Raw genomic sequence first — 18,878 nt, 5'->3', positions numbered from 1 at the left:
CCCGCTGCGATCACGCGGCGGGGGCGCACGGAGGCACAGGATCCTGTGTCTCCGTGCACCCCACCGTCACGGCCTTGTGAAGTCCCAAGCTCTTCCTTCTGTGAGCTGGCGCCATCTGGTGGTGGCTGTTGGCATTACAAGTTAAACAGCTGTTCTAATGTGTAATCTTTCACTATTTTCACTGCCATCTCCTTCCCTCGAAGTAGAACCCCCAAACATTATATATATATTTTTATTCTAACACCCTTCAGGCTTCTGCTAGAAAGCCGAACATGAAGAGGAACTTCATCTTTTAGCATAAGGACACAAAGCCTACATCCAAATCAACAAGGGAATGGCTTCACCAGAGGAATAAAGTATTGGAATGGCTCAGCCAGAGCCCAGACCTGAATCAGATTATGTTACGCTGAGTAAATTGATACCCAACATGCCACGCTTCAAAAATTGCGTCCGCTTGTGGAACTTTTACTCTTTAAAATCTCCAGAGGCGACGTTTAAAAAAAATCTACAGGTTGCATGTTTTGAGTTACGATTGCGGCGATACCTCACGTGTGGTTTGAATACCGTTTACATATGCGGGCGCTACTCACGTATGTGTTCACCCATGTTTAAAATGTCAGGTTTCTGTGATGTAAAAAAAGACAGATAAATCATTTCAGAACTTTTCCCACCTTTTAATGTGACCTATAATCTGTACAACTCTTTTGAACAACAAACTGAAATCTTTTAGGTAGAGGGAAGTAAAAATAAACTAAAATAATATGGTTGCAGAAGTGTGCACACCCTTAAACTTTGTTGAAGCGCCTTTTGATTTTATTACAGCACTCGGTCTCTTTGGGTATGAGTATCAGCATGGCACATCTTGGCAATATTTGCCCACTCTTTGCAAAAACATCCAAATCTGTCAGATTGCGAGGGCATCTCCTGTGCACAGCCCTCTTCACATCACCCCACAGATTTTCAATCTGATTTCAGGTCTGGGCTCTGGCTGAGCCATTCCAATACTTTATTCCTCTGGTGAAGCCAGCTCTTTCTGACTTGCCACTCTATCCTATAGCCCAGACATATGAAGAATATGGCAGATTGTTGTCACGTGTACCACACAGCCAGTACTTGCCGGATATTGCTGCGGCTCCTTTAAATAGGTTCCTTTAAGCTAGTGAATTGTTGGTTCACTTACCTTTTCTTTCGGTTTGCCTTCTAAATGTTTTTTCTTTGTTTACTTTGTCTGAATTTCTCACTTCCTGTTTCTCCTCAGTAAGCTGTTCTGGCTGACTAACCCCCAGCCAGAACGGCTCGGATGATGGGGGCAAGTTTACTGAGGAGAAACAGGAAGTGAGAAATTCAGACAAAGAATAAAAACAAATCGAAGCAAAAGGTAAGTGAACCAACAATGCACAAGCTTAAAGGAACCTATTTAGAGAATAGACAAACCTTTACAACCCCTTTTAATGTTGCTGTACAAATCAGTACCCATAAGTGCCACCAATTAGTGCCCATACGTGATCAGTGCCTGCTTATCAGTAATGCCCATCTGGGCCACCCATAAGTGTCCACCACTGCCACCTATCAGTGCCCATCTACCTATCAGTGCCCATCTGTGCCGCCCATTAGCGCAGTTGAAAAATTACTTATTTACAAAATTTACAGACCCAAAATAAGAAACTTTTTTTTTTTTTCCTCCATCGGCAGTGATTAAATGCCACCAAAAGAAAGCTCTATTTGTGTGAAGAAAAATGTAAAAAAATGTGGAACTCATTCAAAGTGCAACAGCGCTGAAAGCTAAACAATGACCTGGGTAGAAAGGGGGTTAAAGTGCCCAGTATTAAGGTGGTTAAATGATGGGAGGTGTGTAAAGACTCCTATTTAACATGAGTTTGAATGTGATTGCTTAATTCTAAACACAGCTATGGTACATCCCCAGTTATAAGAGGGTGTGCACACTTATGCAACCACATTATTTTATTTTTACTCCCCCGCCCTAAAAGATTTCAGTTTGTTTTTCAATTGAGTTGTGCAGTTTAAAGGATCCAAATCAACAAGGGAATGGCTTCACCAGAAGAATTCTTTTTGGAATTGCCCAGACCTGAATCGGATTTGAAAATCTGGGGGGTGATCTGAAGAGGGCTGTGCACAGGAGATGGTGCGTTTTTGCAAAGATTGGGCAAGTATTGCCTATTCAAGATGTGCCATGCTGATACTCATACCCAAAAAGACTGAGTGCTGTAATAAAATGCGCTTCTACAAAGTATTTGTGTAAGGGTGTGCACACTTATGCAACAATTATTTTATTTTTACTTTTACCTAAAGATTTCAGTTTGTTGTTCAACCGAGTTGTACAGTTTATAGGTCATGTTAAAGGTGGAAAAAGTTCTGAAATGTTTTTTTTTTTTTTTTTTTTTTTACACATCACAGAAACCTGACATTTTAACATGGTTGTGTAGACTTTGTATATCCTGTGTGTGTGTACACATATAAATTCATTATGAGTTTTGTCTGTTTGCCTGTAGCGCTATAAACATGGTTTAAATTGGGTTACTCGCTTTGGCAGGCTGATATTAAAAGACGAAGCATAGCCTTTAAATTACAGGTTAGCAAAATTATATTTGTAGTCGTATGCTGTTTGTTTTGGTTTGTGCAAACTGTGTGCGACAGGCAAGCATCTAATACACACAGCTGTGAGTTTTATATGTGCCAAGAATTAATTCCAGCTTGTAGAATTCTCACTCTCGTATCACTTTTCCTACAGTTAGATATAAAAAAATATTGAAACAATGCGTGCGTAATGAAGAAAAAATATTGTGAATTCATGTGGCTGTTCTTTAACACCAATGTGATTACTCGGATGATGCTGATGGACTAAAGAAAATTGTTGTGTACATCCACTAATTAGACACTAAATCAATGAAATTACTATCTTTTTACTCTGTGTAATTTGCATTCTTCGTATATTGTGTTGTAGAATGACAAACCTTGGCTACCTGCTTTGGTACCTGTGATACATTGGGTACAGGCACACACGCTTGTTGTGTTAGCCAGCGGAAATTGGCCTGTTCCTTCATAAGTTCCCTAGCAGAATGGTGTAACAGTCTGGGAAACATGAGAATTGTTCAGTTATGTATAATTGCCTTATGCGCTTATTGTTATGCACTGCCATGTAGGAATCCAGCTGAATTGAGATCCATGTATGGGCACTGTGGTGTGGTCTACTGATCGACTTATGTACAACCACATTTTCTGCTTGATTAGCGCTGCCGGCTAGAGATGTGTGCTGATTTGAATTTTAGTAGAAGGCGTTGAGCTCCGCTAACAGCACTGTTTCTCACAATAACAGTAGTGTTGTCAGTCTCCTGAGCACGCGCTTTTAGTTGGCCAGTGAGCTGCCTGTCGGGCTCAATGGTCAGCTGAGAATGCTGCTGCTAAAACCAAGACAATAACCTAATGTCAGCCTGCAACAGGGACTAGAGCGGTTACTGGCAGAATCTATTTTCGAAATGTTGCAGTACATTGATGCACCAATGCCTTTTTTTTTTTTTTCAGTCTTGGAACAAGTATGAGTACCGATACAGTTTATCAGGCACTTGCTGACACCAATTGCAGATACAATTTTTTTTTTTCTGTACGGTGCAATTTGAGCCCATACAGAATGAATGGGCTCAAATCGCACTTTATTGGAACAGGGATGCGGTGCGATTCCTGTCCGACTCGCATGTGGTTTCCAGCACCGCTCCTGTGTGAACCCAGGCTGAAGTCACTATGATGAGACTGACAAACACTGCACGAAAAAAGTATCGGTTTTAGCTATTGGCGCATATGCTTGAGTACAAGTTCACATGCAAATGCTTGGTAATGGCACCGATATTGGTGCATCCCTAAAAAAAAAAAAGTACATTGAGACATGAGTTAAGACCTACATGTACTGAGGTTTGCCTTTTTAACACATAACATCCTTAAACTTTCTGATCCTCAAACTGAGCCGAGTACCCGGGCAAGAGATTTGCATCTACATACAGTTGTGCTCATAAGTTTACATACCCTGATTCATGATTTCTTGGCCATTTTTCAGAGAATAGGAATGAGAACACACAACTTTTCTATCACTCATGGTTAGAGCCGGTTCACACTGGGGCGATTTGCGATCCGACTTAATGTCGCCTCAAGTCGCGCTGTAGAGAAAAACAATGTAAGTGAATGGGAGCGGTGTTAATACACACGACTCAAGGCGATCCGACTTCAGAAAAGGTTCCTGTATGACTTCAATCCGACTTGTAGGCGATTTGTACCCATTGATTTCAATGGAAGTCGCCTCAGAAGTCGGATCACTGTCTTAACTGAAGCAACTTTCCAGGAAGATAACATACATTTCTCAGGCAAACCTCTCCTGCCCCCCTCCCTCTCCCAGAGCTGATGGTGGTTTTATTGGCCACTGGAAAGTCTCCTGTCCTGGAGACGACTTCAAGTGGTGTTGTAAATCGCCCCAGATCGCCCTGTGGTTCATGTCGTGTCGGAGTCGCCTCTGAAAGTCGCGCTGGAAGTCGTGTCGCCCTAGTGTGAACCGACTGGGTTTGGCTGAAGCCATTTATTATCAATCAACTGTTTTTTTACTCTTTTTTAAATCATAATGACAACAGACACTACACAAATGACCCTGATCAAAAGTTGACATACTTCTTAATACTGTGTACTTGGTTCTTAATAACATGTATTGCCCCCTTTAACATCAATGTCAGCCTGAAGCCTTTTGTGGTATTTGTGGATGAAGCTCTTTATCTTCTTAGATGGTAAAGCTGCCCATTCCTCTTGGCAAAAAGCCTCCAGTTCCTGTAAATTCTTGGGCTGTCTCGCATGAACTGCATGTTTGAGACCTCCTCAGAGTGGTTCATTGATATTGAGGTCAGGAGACTGAGATGGCCCCTCCAGAACCCTAAATTGTGTTCTGCTGTAGCCAATGACGGGTCTTGGCCTTGTGTTTTGGATCATTGTCATGTTGGAATGTCCAAGTACGTCCCAAGCGCAGCTTCCTGGCTGATAAATGCAAATGTTCCTCCAGTATTTTTTGATAAAATACTGCATTCATCTTGCTATTTCCTTGTAGCTCACACATCCCCAAAACATCAGTGATCCACCTCCGTGTTTCACAGTAGGAATGGTGTACCTTTCATCATAGGCCTTGTTGACTCCTCTCCAAATGTATCGTTTATGGTTGTGGCCAAAAAGCAACATTTTTATTGTTGTGGCCAAAAAGCTCATTATTGGTCTCCTCACTCCAAATGACTTTGTGGCAGAAGGTTTGAGGTTTGTCTCTGTGCTGTTTTGGTGTATTGTAAGCGGGGAATACTTTGTGGAGTTTGCATAGTAATAGCTTTCTTCTGGCGACTCGACCATGCAGCCCATCTTCAAATGCCTCCCTATTGTGCATCTTGAAACTGCCGTGCTGCTTTGCCCTGCGCTCGCAGTGCTGCTTCCCTAAACTTCTGCTCTTCATAGGAAAGCTGGTGGTTTTTCAGCCAGTCTGTTATTTTGGGAAAGAGAGGAGAAAGTCAAGGGGGGAGTGCCTTGCAATCCTAAGCTATGGGGGGTGTGTTTTTGTTTTCTATTGATGCACACCGTATAGAGACAAAACTCTAGTAAGGCCCTGCATGCAAGGGTGGCTTCATAGGATACTGCAAGAGAAAGGAGCCACCCTGAACAGGAAACCTGAGGCCATGGCACCAACTTAAAATGGAACTTGGGCAAGTATTATTAAAGAAGCTGTACTCGGTAAATGATTACATCAGCTGCTAAGTGTTACAAGGGGTTACTATAGCTTTAATGATCGGTAAAATCACAAAATACACCCTGCTTTGCCTAACACAACCTCTTTAGAACCTATTTTGAGACGCCTTTGTTTGCTTCTCTCCCCATACAAGTCCATAGGAGTTCAGAAACTGCAGGTGAATGCAGCTTAGGAGGTGATCTTCGGGTGAGATGCACCTGTCACTGAATGGTGAACCATCTCAGACTTGTCTCTAATACAAGTGGAGTGCGCCGGAAAGCAAGCTGAATTTGTCCATTGACGCACGCCCTTCAAACTGAATTTTACTTTCATAATAAATACTTCATATTGCTGTTTTATTTTAGCAATTGTGTGTGTGTCGTATTAAAGAGCTTGATTTGTAATGTTTTGCAGTTCCTGCGGGAGGACATGAACTACAAAGATGCTTCTCACAAGCACAATCATTTGCACAGAGAAGACAAACATATTACAGTGGAGGATCTGTGGAAGAGGTGGAAAACATCTGAAGGTGAATACCGGTGCTGTATGAGAAATCAAAATCGCAACTTCACATTTGCTGTATGAATTTAGATTTTCTGGTTCTTTGTTTTCTTTAAAGCCTTACTCTGTTTGTTTAAAAATAAATCTAGCTTTTACTGTCCCAACCCCTGCCCTGACAGTCCCCCGTCCCCCCCCCCCGCTACTTACCTGGTGAAGCCAGGAATTATCACCTAAATCCCCCATTCAGGTTCCTCCTTCCACTGGTTCTGTTAGTCCAGCGCTTCACCAGATCCTGGCCCCTGCCTCCCCCTCTGATAACGTCAACCCTCTTCTTGCTCTCCTCCTGGCCATTCAATAGAAAGTCTCCACATCACACAGTGACGTACACAAAGGTGGACCCCAAGTGGGAAAGAAAAATGGAAGACTTGGGGCTGAAGTGTGCATGACTGCTGCTTAACCACTTCTTGACCATGCTATACCCGAAAAGGTGCTATAAAGAATGTCATCCGAGAACCAGTACCCCTGGGGCATCTGTGTCAGGTGAGCTCTGTGATCACTTTGTACTTTGGAAACAGCTGATCACAGATCGGGGGGGAAAGGGCCAATCACAGCGGCCATTTTCCCATGTGATCATCTGTGTCCAATCACAGCTGGTCAGATGTAAACAGACTTGTTGGTTATCGGCAGTCCTCTTGCACGTTGTGTCTGTGTAAAGAAAGGAAATCTGGCAAGAATGACAGTACTTTGTTTATACTGATAATCAGGGCACTGATCATCGGTGCCGCTCCATCAGTGCAGAAGAAAAATTGCCGTACTTAATTGCAAAACAGAAACTAAATATCTTTTTACAAATTTCTGTCCTTTTTTTGTTTAGCAAAAAAAATAAAAAATTCAGTGGTGATTAAATACCACAAAAAAAAGCTCTATCTGTCAAAGATACAATTTCATATTGGTACAGTGTTGCGTGACTGCGTAATTGTCGTTCAAAGTGCAACCGCGCTAAAAGCTGAAAATTGGCAAATTTTTATCCCAGAGGGAATCTAATGATAAGTTAGAGCAGTGTTAAAGTAAAAGTAAACCCACTCTGCAGCCTTGTACCTACAGGTAAGCCTATACTAAGCTTACTTGTAGAAAACATGGACGATTACTCAGTAAAGTTACCAAAAGTCTGACTTTTAAGGCAAAGAAACAATAGATAGCGAAAAAAATATCATATTTTTAATGAAGAGCATATATTAACATGTTCAAGAATTAAAAACCATACAAGATGATGTATTGTATACATTCCGTCCCTTGTACGGCTACGCGTTTCGCCGTGAGGTTTCTTCAGGACGGACAAAGTAACTTTGTCCATCCTGAAGAAGCCTCACGGCGAATATCTCCTAAACCTTTACGTTTTAGAAGATATTCGCACTTCATGCAGCCGGTATTGTCACCAGTGCATGCGCTCTGAAGGGACAGTATACCTATGTCCTCCCTTCAGAGTTCCATGCTGTGGTCCGTGACTCCCGTGCGCATGGGCATGAGTGACGTCATCATGGCACAACCAGACGGCGCCAAACCGGAAGGAGGACCGGGTGGAAGTGTCTGTTAGAGCTGAGAGTGCAGCGGTTTTGTTCTAAGGTAAGTATTTCATGCGTTGCCTACTAGCACATTATGCCTTTACTTTGCTGGGGTTTAAAAAAAACAAAAAACGATTTAGCACGGTTTACTTCCTCTTTAACCACTTTAGATTTTACCCCCTTCCTGATCAGAGCACTTTTTACAATTTAGCACTGCGTCACTTTAACTGACAATGGCGCAGTCGTACGACGATCTACCCGAAACATAATTTTACCACAAATAGAGCTTTCTTTTGGTGGTATTTGATCACCTCTGCGGTTTTAATTTTTTGCGCTTTAAACAAAAGAACAGTGACAGTTTTGGAAAAAACACAATCTTTTACTTTTTGCTATAATAAATATCCCAATTTTTTTTCAAACAAACTTTTTCCCCCAGTTTATATGATATATATTCATATTTTTGGTAAATAAAATCGCAATAAGCGTGAATTGATTGGTTTGCGCAAAAGTTATAGCGTGTATAATATAGGGGGGTAGTTTTATGGCTTTTTGTTTTTTACTAGTAATGGCGGCGATCTGCGGTTTTTATTTATTTTTTATCGGGACTGCGATATTGCAGCGGCCAGATCAGGCACTTTTGACACATTTCTGGCACCATTGACAATTAAACTGCGATCAGTGCTATAAAAATGCACCGATTACTGTAAAAATGTCACTGGCAGGGAAGGGGGTTAATACTAGGGGCCGATCAAGGGGTTAATTATGTTCCCTATTGTGTGTTCTAACTGTAGGGGGGTGGGACTTGCTAGAAGATAGATTGGTGTTCATACTTTGTATGAACAAACAATCAGTCTCTCCTCCCCTCAGAGAACAGGGATCTGTGTGCTAACACACACAGATCCCGGTGCTTGCTGTGTCACGAGCGATCGTGGGTGCCCAGCAGTCATCGCGCCCGCCGGGCACTTGCATCAGCTCTGGGGGCAAAAGCGCGGCCCTAGTGGCTACAGCGCGAAGCAACGTAACATAAGGTTGTTTCGCCCAGCCGAGCCATGCTGCGCAGTAAAACTGTGGCGGCTGGTCGGCAAGTGGTTAAACACATTATAGCTTACCAATTCTTGTGGTGGCTGTATTAATTTTTTTTTTTTTTTTTAACCTTGTGATACAGCCAGTCTGTTTTTGCAGGGATAGAAAACAAAGGGACTGTTCTCTTTTGATTGTCAACAGAGAGCTCTGGGCTGTGATTAGACACAGCCAATCAGCAGGTCCGCTGTGTACAATCACAGTGGATATTTGGCCCTAAACCTGGAAGCAGGCAGCTACCTACCAGTACATCACTTTGCCTGTACAGGCCACCCATCTGCAGTGCAAGCAGGCAGTCCACAAGTGGTAAAGTTCCTATTGAACATGTTCACATGCTTTTGAGTTTTACCTGGTGATGGTTCAGGTCTCCTCTGATGTGAACTTCAGCCGTCAGGTGCTTCAAGGTGTCAGTGTTTTTGTTCATATTCTTTAAAGGGGTTGTAATGGTAACAAAAAATTCACCTTCATGCATTCTATGCATTAAGGTAAAAAAACTTCCAACTATACCGGCCCCCCGTTATACTTACCTGACCCTCCGAAAGTCCCGCGCTCGGCCCCGACATCCTCTTCGCCACTCAGCCTGGCCAAAGATTGGCTAGAGTGGATGGATTGAAAGCAGCGCAGCCGTTGGCTGGCGCTGCTGTTAATCACATCCAATGACGCGGCTCGCCGAGGGCCGGGGCCGAGTGATACGGGAGCGCACCCGCAAGGACTCCACATAATGCGAGGGAGCTCACATGCGGGGGGGAACAAAGACAGCCGCCGAGGGACTCCAGAAGACGTGGATCGGGGCCAGTCTGTGCAAAATGAGCTGCACAGTGGAGGTAAGTGTAACATGTTTGTTATTTAAACCCCTTTAACCCTGTTTTCTTGCCTGTTGGCAGTTGTTTCCTATAGTTGCCCACCCCCTTTATTGCTTGGCTATACCCCATGGTTGGTACAAGACTTGTGCCCTGCACTGTACAATTAAGATAATAGGAGTTTTGACGTACCTGTAAATATCGAAGAACAATGAAGAACACAAGCCCCTCCTACGTCTTTGATCACTCCTTATCTCACGAGGGTGGGCGTGGGGTTATATGGTACGCTCTGGGGGTGGCCTTTGCCAGTATCCAATCACCTAAAAGTATCTGCAGCTAACCCATGGTCAAGAAAGTAAAAATCTCTATTTTGCCGATACTCCACACCAAAAGATTTTTTTTTTTTTTTTTTTTTACTACCAAGATTTTGCTGAAAAACATATTTGTGATTTTCACATGTTGAGATTTGACATATTTAGTCCCACCTTTTCTGTTCTGTCATTTATGAGTGATGACTAATGTGTTCTTGTAGCCTAATATATTTTATAAGACACAGCCATTGTCATGGTGAGGATTACACTGTTCTAGTCAAGAAGGTAACATTCAAAAGGAGAGAAAAATCCATGCTTACAAAATAAATTAAAGTACAGCCTGGGAATGCTATCCACAAAAATGTTCTAAATATTAATCTGGTTAAATACTGTACAATAAATGATTGTATTAATACTTCAGCTGCTAAATCTGGGCAAGCTGTAGCTTGCATTTGTAGTGTGTAATTACGTATGTGTCAAAAAAAGAAAAACATGTTGAGGAAATTATGCCAAAGTGATTTGTTTTCTTTTTCTTTTTGCAACAACTTTTTTTTTTTTTTTTTAGAGGATAAGGCCCCTTTCACACGACAAGCCTGCTCGGACTCGCTTGTCCGTTTTTCAGGTGGATCCGAAGGGACCATCCATTGACTCCTATGGGCAGGCGGATGTCAGCGGAGAGGTGTCTGCTGACATCCGTCTGCCATCCGATCCGCTACAATCTGGCGTATGGCGATACGTTCAGCCATTTATCGCACGGATGCGATCTGATGAAAATGGACATGCTGTCCGATCTCCCCATTGTAATCAGCGGGGGTCTGACGGGCCCCCCCGCTCAGTGAGCAGAGAGGGACATGTCGTCTGCCGGCTCAACAGAGATCAATGTAGCAATCTCCTGCTGAGCTGGCGGACTCTGCTAAATGGATCCGCCCCGTGTGGAAGGGACCCAACTTCATTTTTAAGCTGCCTCCCTCACCTTGTTTAATGAGTGTCGAACCATTTCATAATTTTTACAGGAAAAGCCAACCAAATGTGCAGGTTGCACTCGGCGCCACATATGCAATATAGGTAGGGTAGGTATGATAAGATAACCATAGTAGATAGAAATTAAATATGATAGTGCCATGTATGGGGTGGAGGCTGCATCCTGTAAAGCTTGACTCGTTTAATCTGTAAATCCGACTCCTCAGGAGCAGATGCTGCATAGTCTATAGAGAGAAAAAAAATAATATATATATATATATATATATATATATATATATATATAGATATATATATATATATATATATATATATATATATATATATATATATATATGTATATATATATGTATATATGTGTGTGTGTGTGTGTAAAAAGTGTCTGTAATGGTCTAGATCAGGGGTGTCAAACTGGCGGCCCTCCAGCTGTTCCGAAACTACAAGTCCCATCATGCCTCTGCCTGTGAGAGTCATGCTTGTAACTGTTAGCCTTGCAGTGCCTCATGGGACTTGTAGTTTTGCAATAGCTGGAGGGCCGCCAGTCTGACACCCCTGCTCTAGATAGAAAAACATGTAAAAAATGTAAGAAATTAATAGTCTAATTTAAAAGACTTGCATTCCATTAGAGGTTCAATCTGAGCGGTACTGGTGTGGGAGGGTCGCCATAAGTGCATCTCCCGTGCTGAGGTGTTGGGGTCTGCAGGAATTTACATTATACATTTGGCAGGTTCACCCTATCCAAGCATTCGATGTGGACGGTGGAATTAGTCCCACAGTGCTTTGTGTTCTGCTGGCGGGGAGCCTTCTATAGCCAGCAGCACTGATCTGGCAAAAAACTAACAGGCTGGTTGTATTGATTTCTGTACAACCAGCCGGCCCATAGATGGATTGAATTTCGACACCAACATTTAAGTAAGCATAGACATGCTTTGCGTTTTAGACACTGTTCACACTATGACACTGAAGGGATATTCAAAGTATGGATTTTTTTCATACAATAATACATTGGTCCAATGTATATACCATACCTGTCTGATACTCCCTGATTGGTGGGAATCACTGATTCAAACCGCGCTACCCCAGTGATCTCCACTTAGTTTTCGGGGTTCCATGCCAGCCTGTTGTCCTGATGAATTGTGACCATGGGCAGTCAGTTTGGCATAGATCACACGTGCATTCAAACATGGAATAGTACAGGAAGATAACCGATTGCTGGGCTTTGGAATATGAAGTGCAACAAGTGCTGACATCTCTGATTACCTGTGTGGTGTTATTGTCCTATTTCTGGAGGTTATATATTGATGTGCATGTGGGTGAAACTGCAAACATACCTGTATGTGAAGTCCATGATATAAAGCACATAACTAATGATGCTTTACATCAGGGGTGTCCAACCAGTGGCCCGGTCACAATCCATACCAAATACTCTCTGTTTGGGACAGCAACATCTTGGGAAAGCTGAATGGAAGACGGTTATTAAAGGTAATTTTATTACTGAAATCACAGTGTATATATGGGCATATCTGTTCTGCAGCGGTTACTGGGATGCTTTTTAACTAATCTGCAGGTGCAGCGCAGTGCATCTGCGGGTTATCTGCACTGAGCCAAACCTGCAGGTTTGCTGTGCTTTGAGAAAGTGCACCACATCTGCAGGATATAATAGAAGTCTATGGCAAAGTGCATCTAACCTGCAGGAAAGCCACAAGTGCACGTGGTGCATCAGTGTGAAAGCCGCCTTAGGACCCAATATACAAAGAAAAAAAGCAGCTGCTCCAGGTGTATGCTGATAACCTGTGATGGAATATTAAAAAAATAAAACGGTAAAGTTATCCCAATTTTTTGTATAATATAAAAGATGTTACGCCAAGTAAATGGATACCCAACATGTCACGCTTTAAAATTGCGCACACTCATGGAATGGCGCCAAACTTCGGTACCTAAAAATCTCCATAGGCAACACCTTAATTTTTTTTTTTTTTTTTTACAGGTTACCAGTTTAGAGTTAGAGGAGGGCTAGTGCTAGAATTTTTGCTCACTCTAACGTACACGCCAATACCTCACGCGTGGTTTGAATGGCGTTTACGTGTGTGTGTTCGCTTCTGAGCGTGAGCTACCGGGGACAGGCATTTTTAAAAAATGGTCCTGCTGGACCTAATCGTCTTGAGTCCTGCATCTCTCCGCACTGTTGAGCTCCTGGAACCCAGTTTCAGGGAACTTCAAGTACAGGACTTGAAAATCTTTTATGCCTGGGGTGATGAGGCCAGGAAGGGGCACACGCAGATGTGTGTGTGTGTGTGTGAGTTTTTCCTTTCCCCAATCAGGAAGAGAGATTGGCCTTAAGTACCATTTAAGGGTCAGATTTTGCCCCTATACATTTTTCTCCAGAAGCTGTTTCGCACTCATTGGTTCATACAACGTGTAACACACAGTCCCGCCTGTTGAGCCACTCTTGTGCCCTTGGGACCTGAATTTGCTTTTGTCTGTCCTTACAGAGGCCTCTTTTTGAACCAATTGGGAGACTGTCCTTTTATCTCGGAAGATGACTTCTTTGGTTGCTTTCACTTCACCAATTGGAGTGGCAGAGCTGGCTGGCTTTTTCATGCTAGGGGCCATTCTTGGTCTTGCATCATAAGGTAATGTTGCGTCCTCGTCCATCTTTATTGCCCAATGTGGTTTCTAGTTTTCACTTGAATCAGGACAATGTCTTGCTTTCTTTTCTAATCCTCAGTTGGCAGGAGTAAGATCGCTGCATACGCTGGCGGTCAGGTGGTCCAGGAGTACTTGGATTGTCGGCAAAGGTCAGGAATCCTGGTTTGTGCTGCCAGTAGAGCCCAGGAAGGGCAGGAGGCATCCAAGTTAATAATTTTCACTGGCTCCGCCATCGGGTGTCGGTGGCTCAGGATTTTAAGGCAACTACATGGTCTTTGGCTCATACATTCACATGATTTTACTAGATGGCTATCAAAGCCACAGAGGATACTGCTTTGGCCAAAGTATGTTACGGGCGGCAGAATAAGTCCTTCACAGGTGGCAGTTTCTGTGATTTTCTCTCTCCCCTCAAGGGCATTGCTTTAGGACGTCCCGCTTTGTAATTGGGCTACTCTGTGTCCAGTGAAGTCGAAAATTGGATTTTTCAAGCAGCTTATCCGTAAAATCCTTTTTCTTGGAGTACATCATGAAAAACAGAGGTCACTCCCGTCTTTTAGGATATTCATTGCTTTGCTACAAAACTGAGGTACTTTCTGTGTAGGAGGGGTTATATAGGGGGCGACTTTGTTTGATCTGCCAGTGTCTGTTCACCTATAGGTGGCATATAACCCACATGGTAATTACTATGGCAAGAAAAGGATTTTACGTGTACGCTGTAGGAAAAATCGAGTTTTTTAATGGTAAACTTGCGTGAGTGCGTTCACAGGAAGCGTATTTTTCTTTCTTATGTCAGTGAATACAAGGATTCCTCTGGCTGAGATGGAGATTGTGACACCTGCTCACCTTTTTATTTCAGCCAATATTCAGAGTGACAGAAAACCTGGCCCTGTGTCGGCATGTGAACCAGGAAGAGCCACCACTGTAATATACAGGGCTTTAATGTTTCAGTGCATTGCTACAAAGTTTAAACTGTATAACTGCTGTTTATTTTATGTGCTTTGGTGTATTTACATTTCAAAATGTCAGATGGTGATGACAGGTGCTATTGTTATAGATGGCAGTCACTTTTTCAGAGATTACTCTGTGATTACACAGGCTGTCTCTGAGGATGATCTGTGTAGAGTAAAAGCCATGATAGTTTGCTCCCAAGTGCACAACAATTAGATTACTGCTGTTAACGTGTAAACATTTGCTGTAAATACAGCTTAAAGAGCTTACTACATAATGAATGTAATCCTGTGAGGATATTTGGGTCAAATTCTGGCTTTACCATTAGTACAATATTTATCTCCTCCTCTCCAACACTGTTTGCCTAGCATGTTTGTTGCTCCACATTTAATTGGGATATCCTTAAAGCTTGGCTCCAGACATTTTTTTTTTTATAGAGTTGGAAAAATGTAACATTAAGCGTGTCGAGATCCTACGGGGTAAATGACCGCACCAGCCAGGAAGACACTGGCTGCAAAAAGCGTCTAGATGCGATTCAGTTCGCATGTGTAGCGCTATACAAGTCACTCATTCATTCTAACATCAGGTTTTTTTAATTTTGAGTCCTTTTGATGCGAGTTTGTACAAAGTGGTTAGAGGCCAAAAACATTTGGAGAGCTCACTGGTTTAGGTTGAAAGTTACAATGAAATTACAAAAAAGTAGTGCAGGAACCGGTTTCAAAGCCGCTAACTTGAGTAGCAATGATTTGAACGGTTCTGTTGGGATGCGACTTGTCATGCAATTTTGAGCTGTCAAATCGCAGTCTGTGGACTTAAAGATATCAGTTTGAGTATTGTAGCATTTGCACATGTACAAGTACTGCAAAAGCTTAGTATCGGCACTGATACCCATATTGGTATCGGTGCAACGTTCATACTTGATACTTTTTTTTCTTTTTAAATCCAATTTCTTCATGAAGCTAAAGTAATTGTAAACCTTCGTGTGTTTTTTTTAAATGACAAACATGTCATACTTGTCTCCACTGTGCAGTCCGTTTTGCACAGTGTGGCCCGAGCCTTGTCTTGCAAGGAGGAGCCTTGCGGCTCCACTTTGCATCGGTAAACCCCCTGGGAGAATCGCTCTTCCTGGGGGTTGCCTTATGGGCGTGCTCCCGGGTCCAGCATTTGTGGGCATAGACGCAGAACGCCAGACTCGGCAATTCCCCCTGGCACCCTTGTCATTGGATTTGATTGACAGCAGCGGGAGCCATTGGCTGCGATCAATCTATCCAATCAAGAGCAAAGAACCCCTGGAAACAAGGAAGAGTGCGTCTCCGCAGAGGGAATGAACAGGCTCAGGTGAGTAGGTCAGGTTTCAGAAGTTTTTTCACCTTAATGCATAGGAGGTGAATAAACACAAGGGTTTGCAACCCCTTTAAACCAAAGTGTATTGTGCTACATGTCTTTGGTAAGAAAAAAAACTATCAGTATATATTGGTTTGTGCAAAATCTATAATGTCTAAAACTATTGTGTATATCATTCTTTGCAGCTATTTATACTGTAATGGCGGTAATCAGCAACTTGTAGTGGGACTGTGATTGGGTGGCAGAAATTTAGTGCTAACTAACACTGTCTGGGTCACTAACTGACATCGCTAGTGGTGATATAATACTGTACTAATGACAATGGGTTAACAAGGGGTTAACTGCCTAACAATGTGTAATGTGTGCCGCTTTTACTTTTCCATCTAGACGTTTTTCCCCCTGATACCTGTCTAATGCAGGTATTTGATCTACGCCATGTCCAGCCCGTCCTCTGTCCCCCCGCTGTCTTCTGGGAGACGCACAGGGACCGGTCAGATAACACAGCGTGACTCGTGCATGCGCAGTAGGAAAACAGGCTGTAAAGCTGCAAGGCTTCACTTCCTGATTCCCTTACTCAAGATGCTGGTGCTCCACCCTGGAGCTAAGGGACGGGACGGGTCGGCTTCGGATAAGGACATCATGGGTGCCCTGGACAGGTAAGTGCGGCTGATTTAAAAAAAAAAATTTGCTTTTAAATAACTTTCTTGGCAACCAGTTGTCATTCAGTGATTTGTTGCCGCAGTCCAGGAAACGCTACATGTCTGCTAAACTGGGAAATGGGTTTAGGTTTCATGAAATTTCCCAGATCAACACTAGAATTGAACAAGGTTTTTATAGACAGGGTTTTGCCCTTTGCGAAAATGTAATCATCCCTGCACACAATACTACCTGTGGATTGCTGAAGGTGGGATCAGGAATGGAGCATTCTGGGGAGAACATGAATAAAAGGAGGAGGATACAATTTATAGGTGCTATGTGTAGACCATTGCTTAACTGGACTGCCTTTTAAAACACCATTTGTTGCTGTGGGTGACACTTCTGTCTTTGTTTCAGTTTCATAAATTAGACCTGCTTTGCCTTTCATCTTCTAAAATGAGCAGCATTAGAAATTTCTATTTTTGGAGCTTTGTTGATGGAAATGTAGAGCTGATTAATCATTTTTGTTTTTCCTCGGCCTTGAAAGGTGACGGCTTAAACCTTTTGTTTTATCTGACTACGCTTCAGATTAAAGGAACACTGAAGGCAGAAATATATATATTTTTTAAAATAACAAACATGTTATACTTGCCTCCACTGTGCAGCTCGTTTTGCACAGAGTGGCCTCGCAAAAGCTTTCTACCTTCATGCAAGCGAGCATGGTGGAAAGCTTTTGCGAGCGTGCTCCCGTGATACAGCGGCGGCCATAGCCGCCGACTGTATCACTCGGCCCTGCCCCCCTGGCGTGCTGCGTCATCCGCTGTGATTGACAGCAGCGCCAGCCAATGGCTGCGCTGCTATCAATCCGCCTAGCCAATCAACGGCCAGGCTGGGAACCGAACAGGATGACAAGCACGCGCCCGGGACTTTCGAGGGGTGAAAACGGGGGGGGGGGGGGGGGGGGGGGGTTTAGCGGAGCTGTCAGATGTTTTTTTACCTTAATGCATAGGATGCATTAAGGTAAAAAAAACTTTTACCTTTACAACCCCTTTAATGGTATTTTCAAATACTTTACTATTCATTGGGTTCACTAAATGGCAGAAGGACCTTCTATACCTTATATGGACCCCATTCTCCGTAGTCATTGAATTTGCCTTGCAGTTCTTTACAGTTCGCATTCTTGATTTCATTGATGATATGGCATTTAACTCTTGTTTTATCAAGTTTGTCAGTGGATTAGCTGCACAGATTGTTCAAATCATAAAGTGGACCAGTCCTCAAATGTATTATTTGATTTCCACTTTTGCAGTCAAATTTGATAAACCCCCATTATATGTTCCCATTCACTCAGTTTACCTTAAAAAAAATTATAATAATGGAGCGAGAGGGGGATGGCTGGAGGGCGAGGGAGGGATGGCTGGAGGGCGAGGGAGGGATGGCTGGAGGGCGAGGGAGGGATGGCTGGAGGGCGAGGGAGGGATGGCTGGAGGGCGAGGGAGGGATGGCTGGAGGGCGAGGGAGGGAGGGCGAGGGAGGGATGGCGAGGGAGGGATGGCGAGGGAGGGCGAGAGAGGGATGGCTGGAGGGCGAGGGAGGGATGGCTGGAGGGCGAGGGAGGGATGGCTGGAGGGCGAGGGAGGGCGAGGGAGGGAGGGCGAGGGAGGGATGGCGAGGGAGGGATGGCGAGGGATGGCGAGGGAGGGATGGCTGGAGGGCGAGGGAGGGATGGCTGGAGGGCGAGGGAGGGATGGCTGGAGGGCGAGGGAGGGATGGCGAGGGAGGGATGGCGAGGGAGGGCGAGGGAGGGAGGGCGAGGGAGGGATGGCGAGGGAGGGATGGTGAGGGAGGGCGAGGGAGGGAGGGCGAGGGAGGGATGGCGAGGGAGGGATGGCTGGAGGGCGAGGGAGGGATGGCTGGAGGGCGAGGGAGGGATGGCTGGAGGGCGAGGGAGGGATGGCTGGAGGGCGAGGGAGGGATGGCTGGAGGGCGAGGGAGGGATGGCGAGGGAGGGCTGGCGAGAGGGATGGATGTATTGGGAGTTGGTGTCATGGCTGACTACAAACGTTTTTCATTCAGTGATTTGTCACTATAAAACGCTTAGGGACACGATGGACTAGCTCCTCTTCATGAACACGTGGTGAAGAAGCACAGCCTATATGTGTTTTTTCCAGTGCTCTCTACTACTATACCAATCCTAGATGGAGGCGGTGACGCACACCCCTAGTCACCTGCCCTCCATACTCATTAGTACTTGTATGCCTCCATTGAGGAAACTATAAAAGTTTAGTTAGGACTACAGGAATGCAGAGAGCCT

At 43.9% G+C, this 18,878-nt stretch overlaps 1 protein-coding gene across 1 annotated transcript in view; it reads left to right on the top strand.

Moving 5' to 3' along the window:
• Positions 1 to 18,878, top strand: part of STIM2 (stromal interaction molecule 2) — a 116,778-nt gene that overhangs the window by 71,604 nt on the left and 26,296 nt on the right. The window contains exon 3 of the mRNA XM_040335155.1: positions 6,170 to 6,284. Coding sequence (XP_040191089.1) covers positions 6,170 to 6,284 — 115 coding nt within the window. The remainder of the gene's footprint in view (positions 1 to 6,169; positions 6,285 to 18,878) is intronic.

This window comes from Rana temporaria, chromosome 1 (assembly GCF_905171775.1).
Source record: "Rana temporaria chromosome 1, aRanTem1.1, whole genome shotgun sequence".
NCBI lineage: Eukaryota > Metazoa > Chordata > Amphibia > Anura > Ranidae > Rana > Rana temporaria.
The sequence above is the reverse complement of the archived record's forward strand: the minus strand, read 5'-3'. Positions and strand labels throughout refer to the sequence as shown.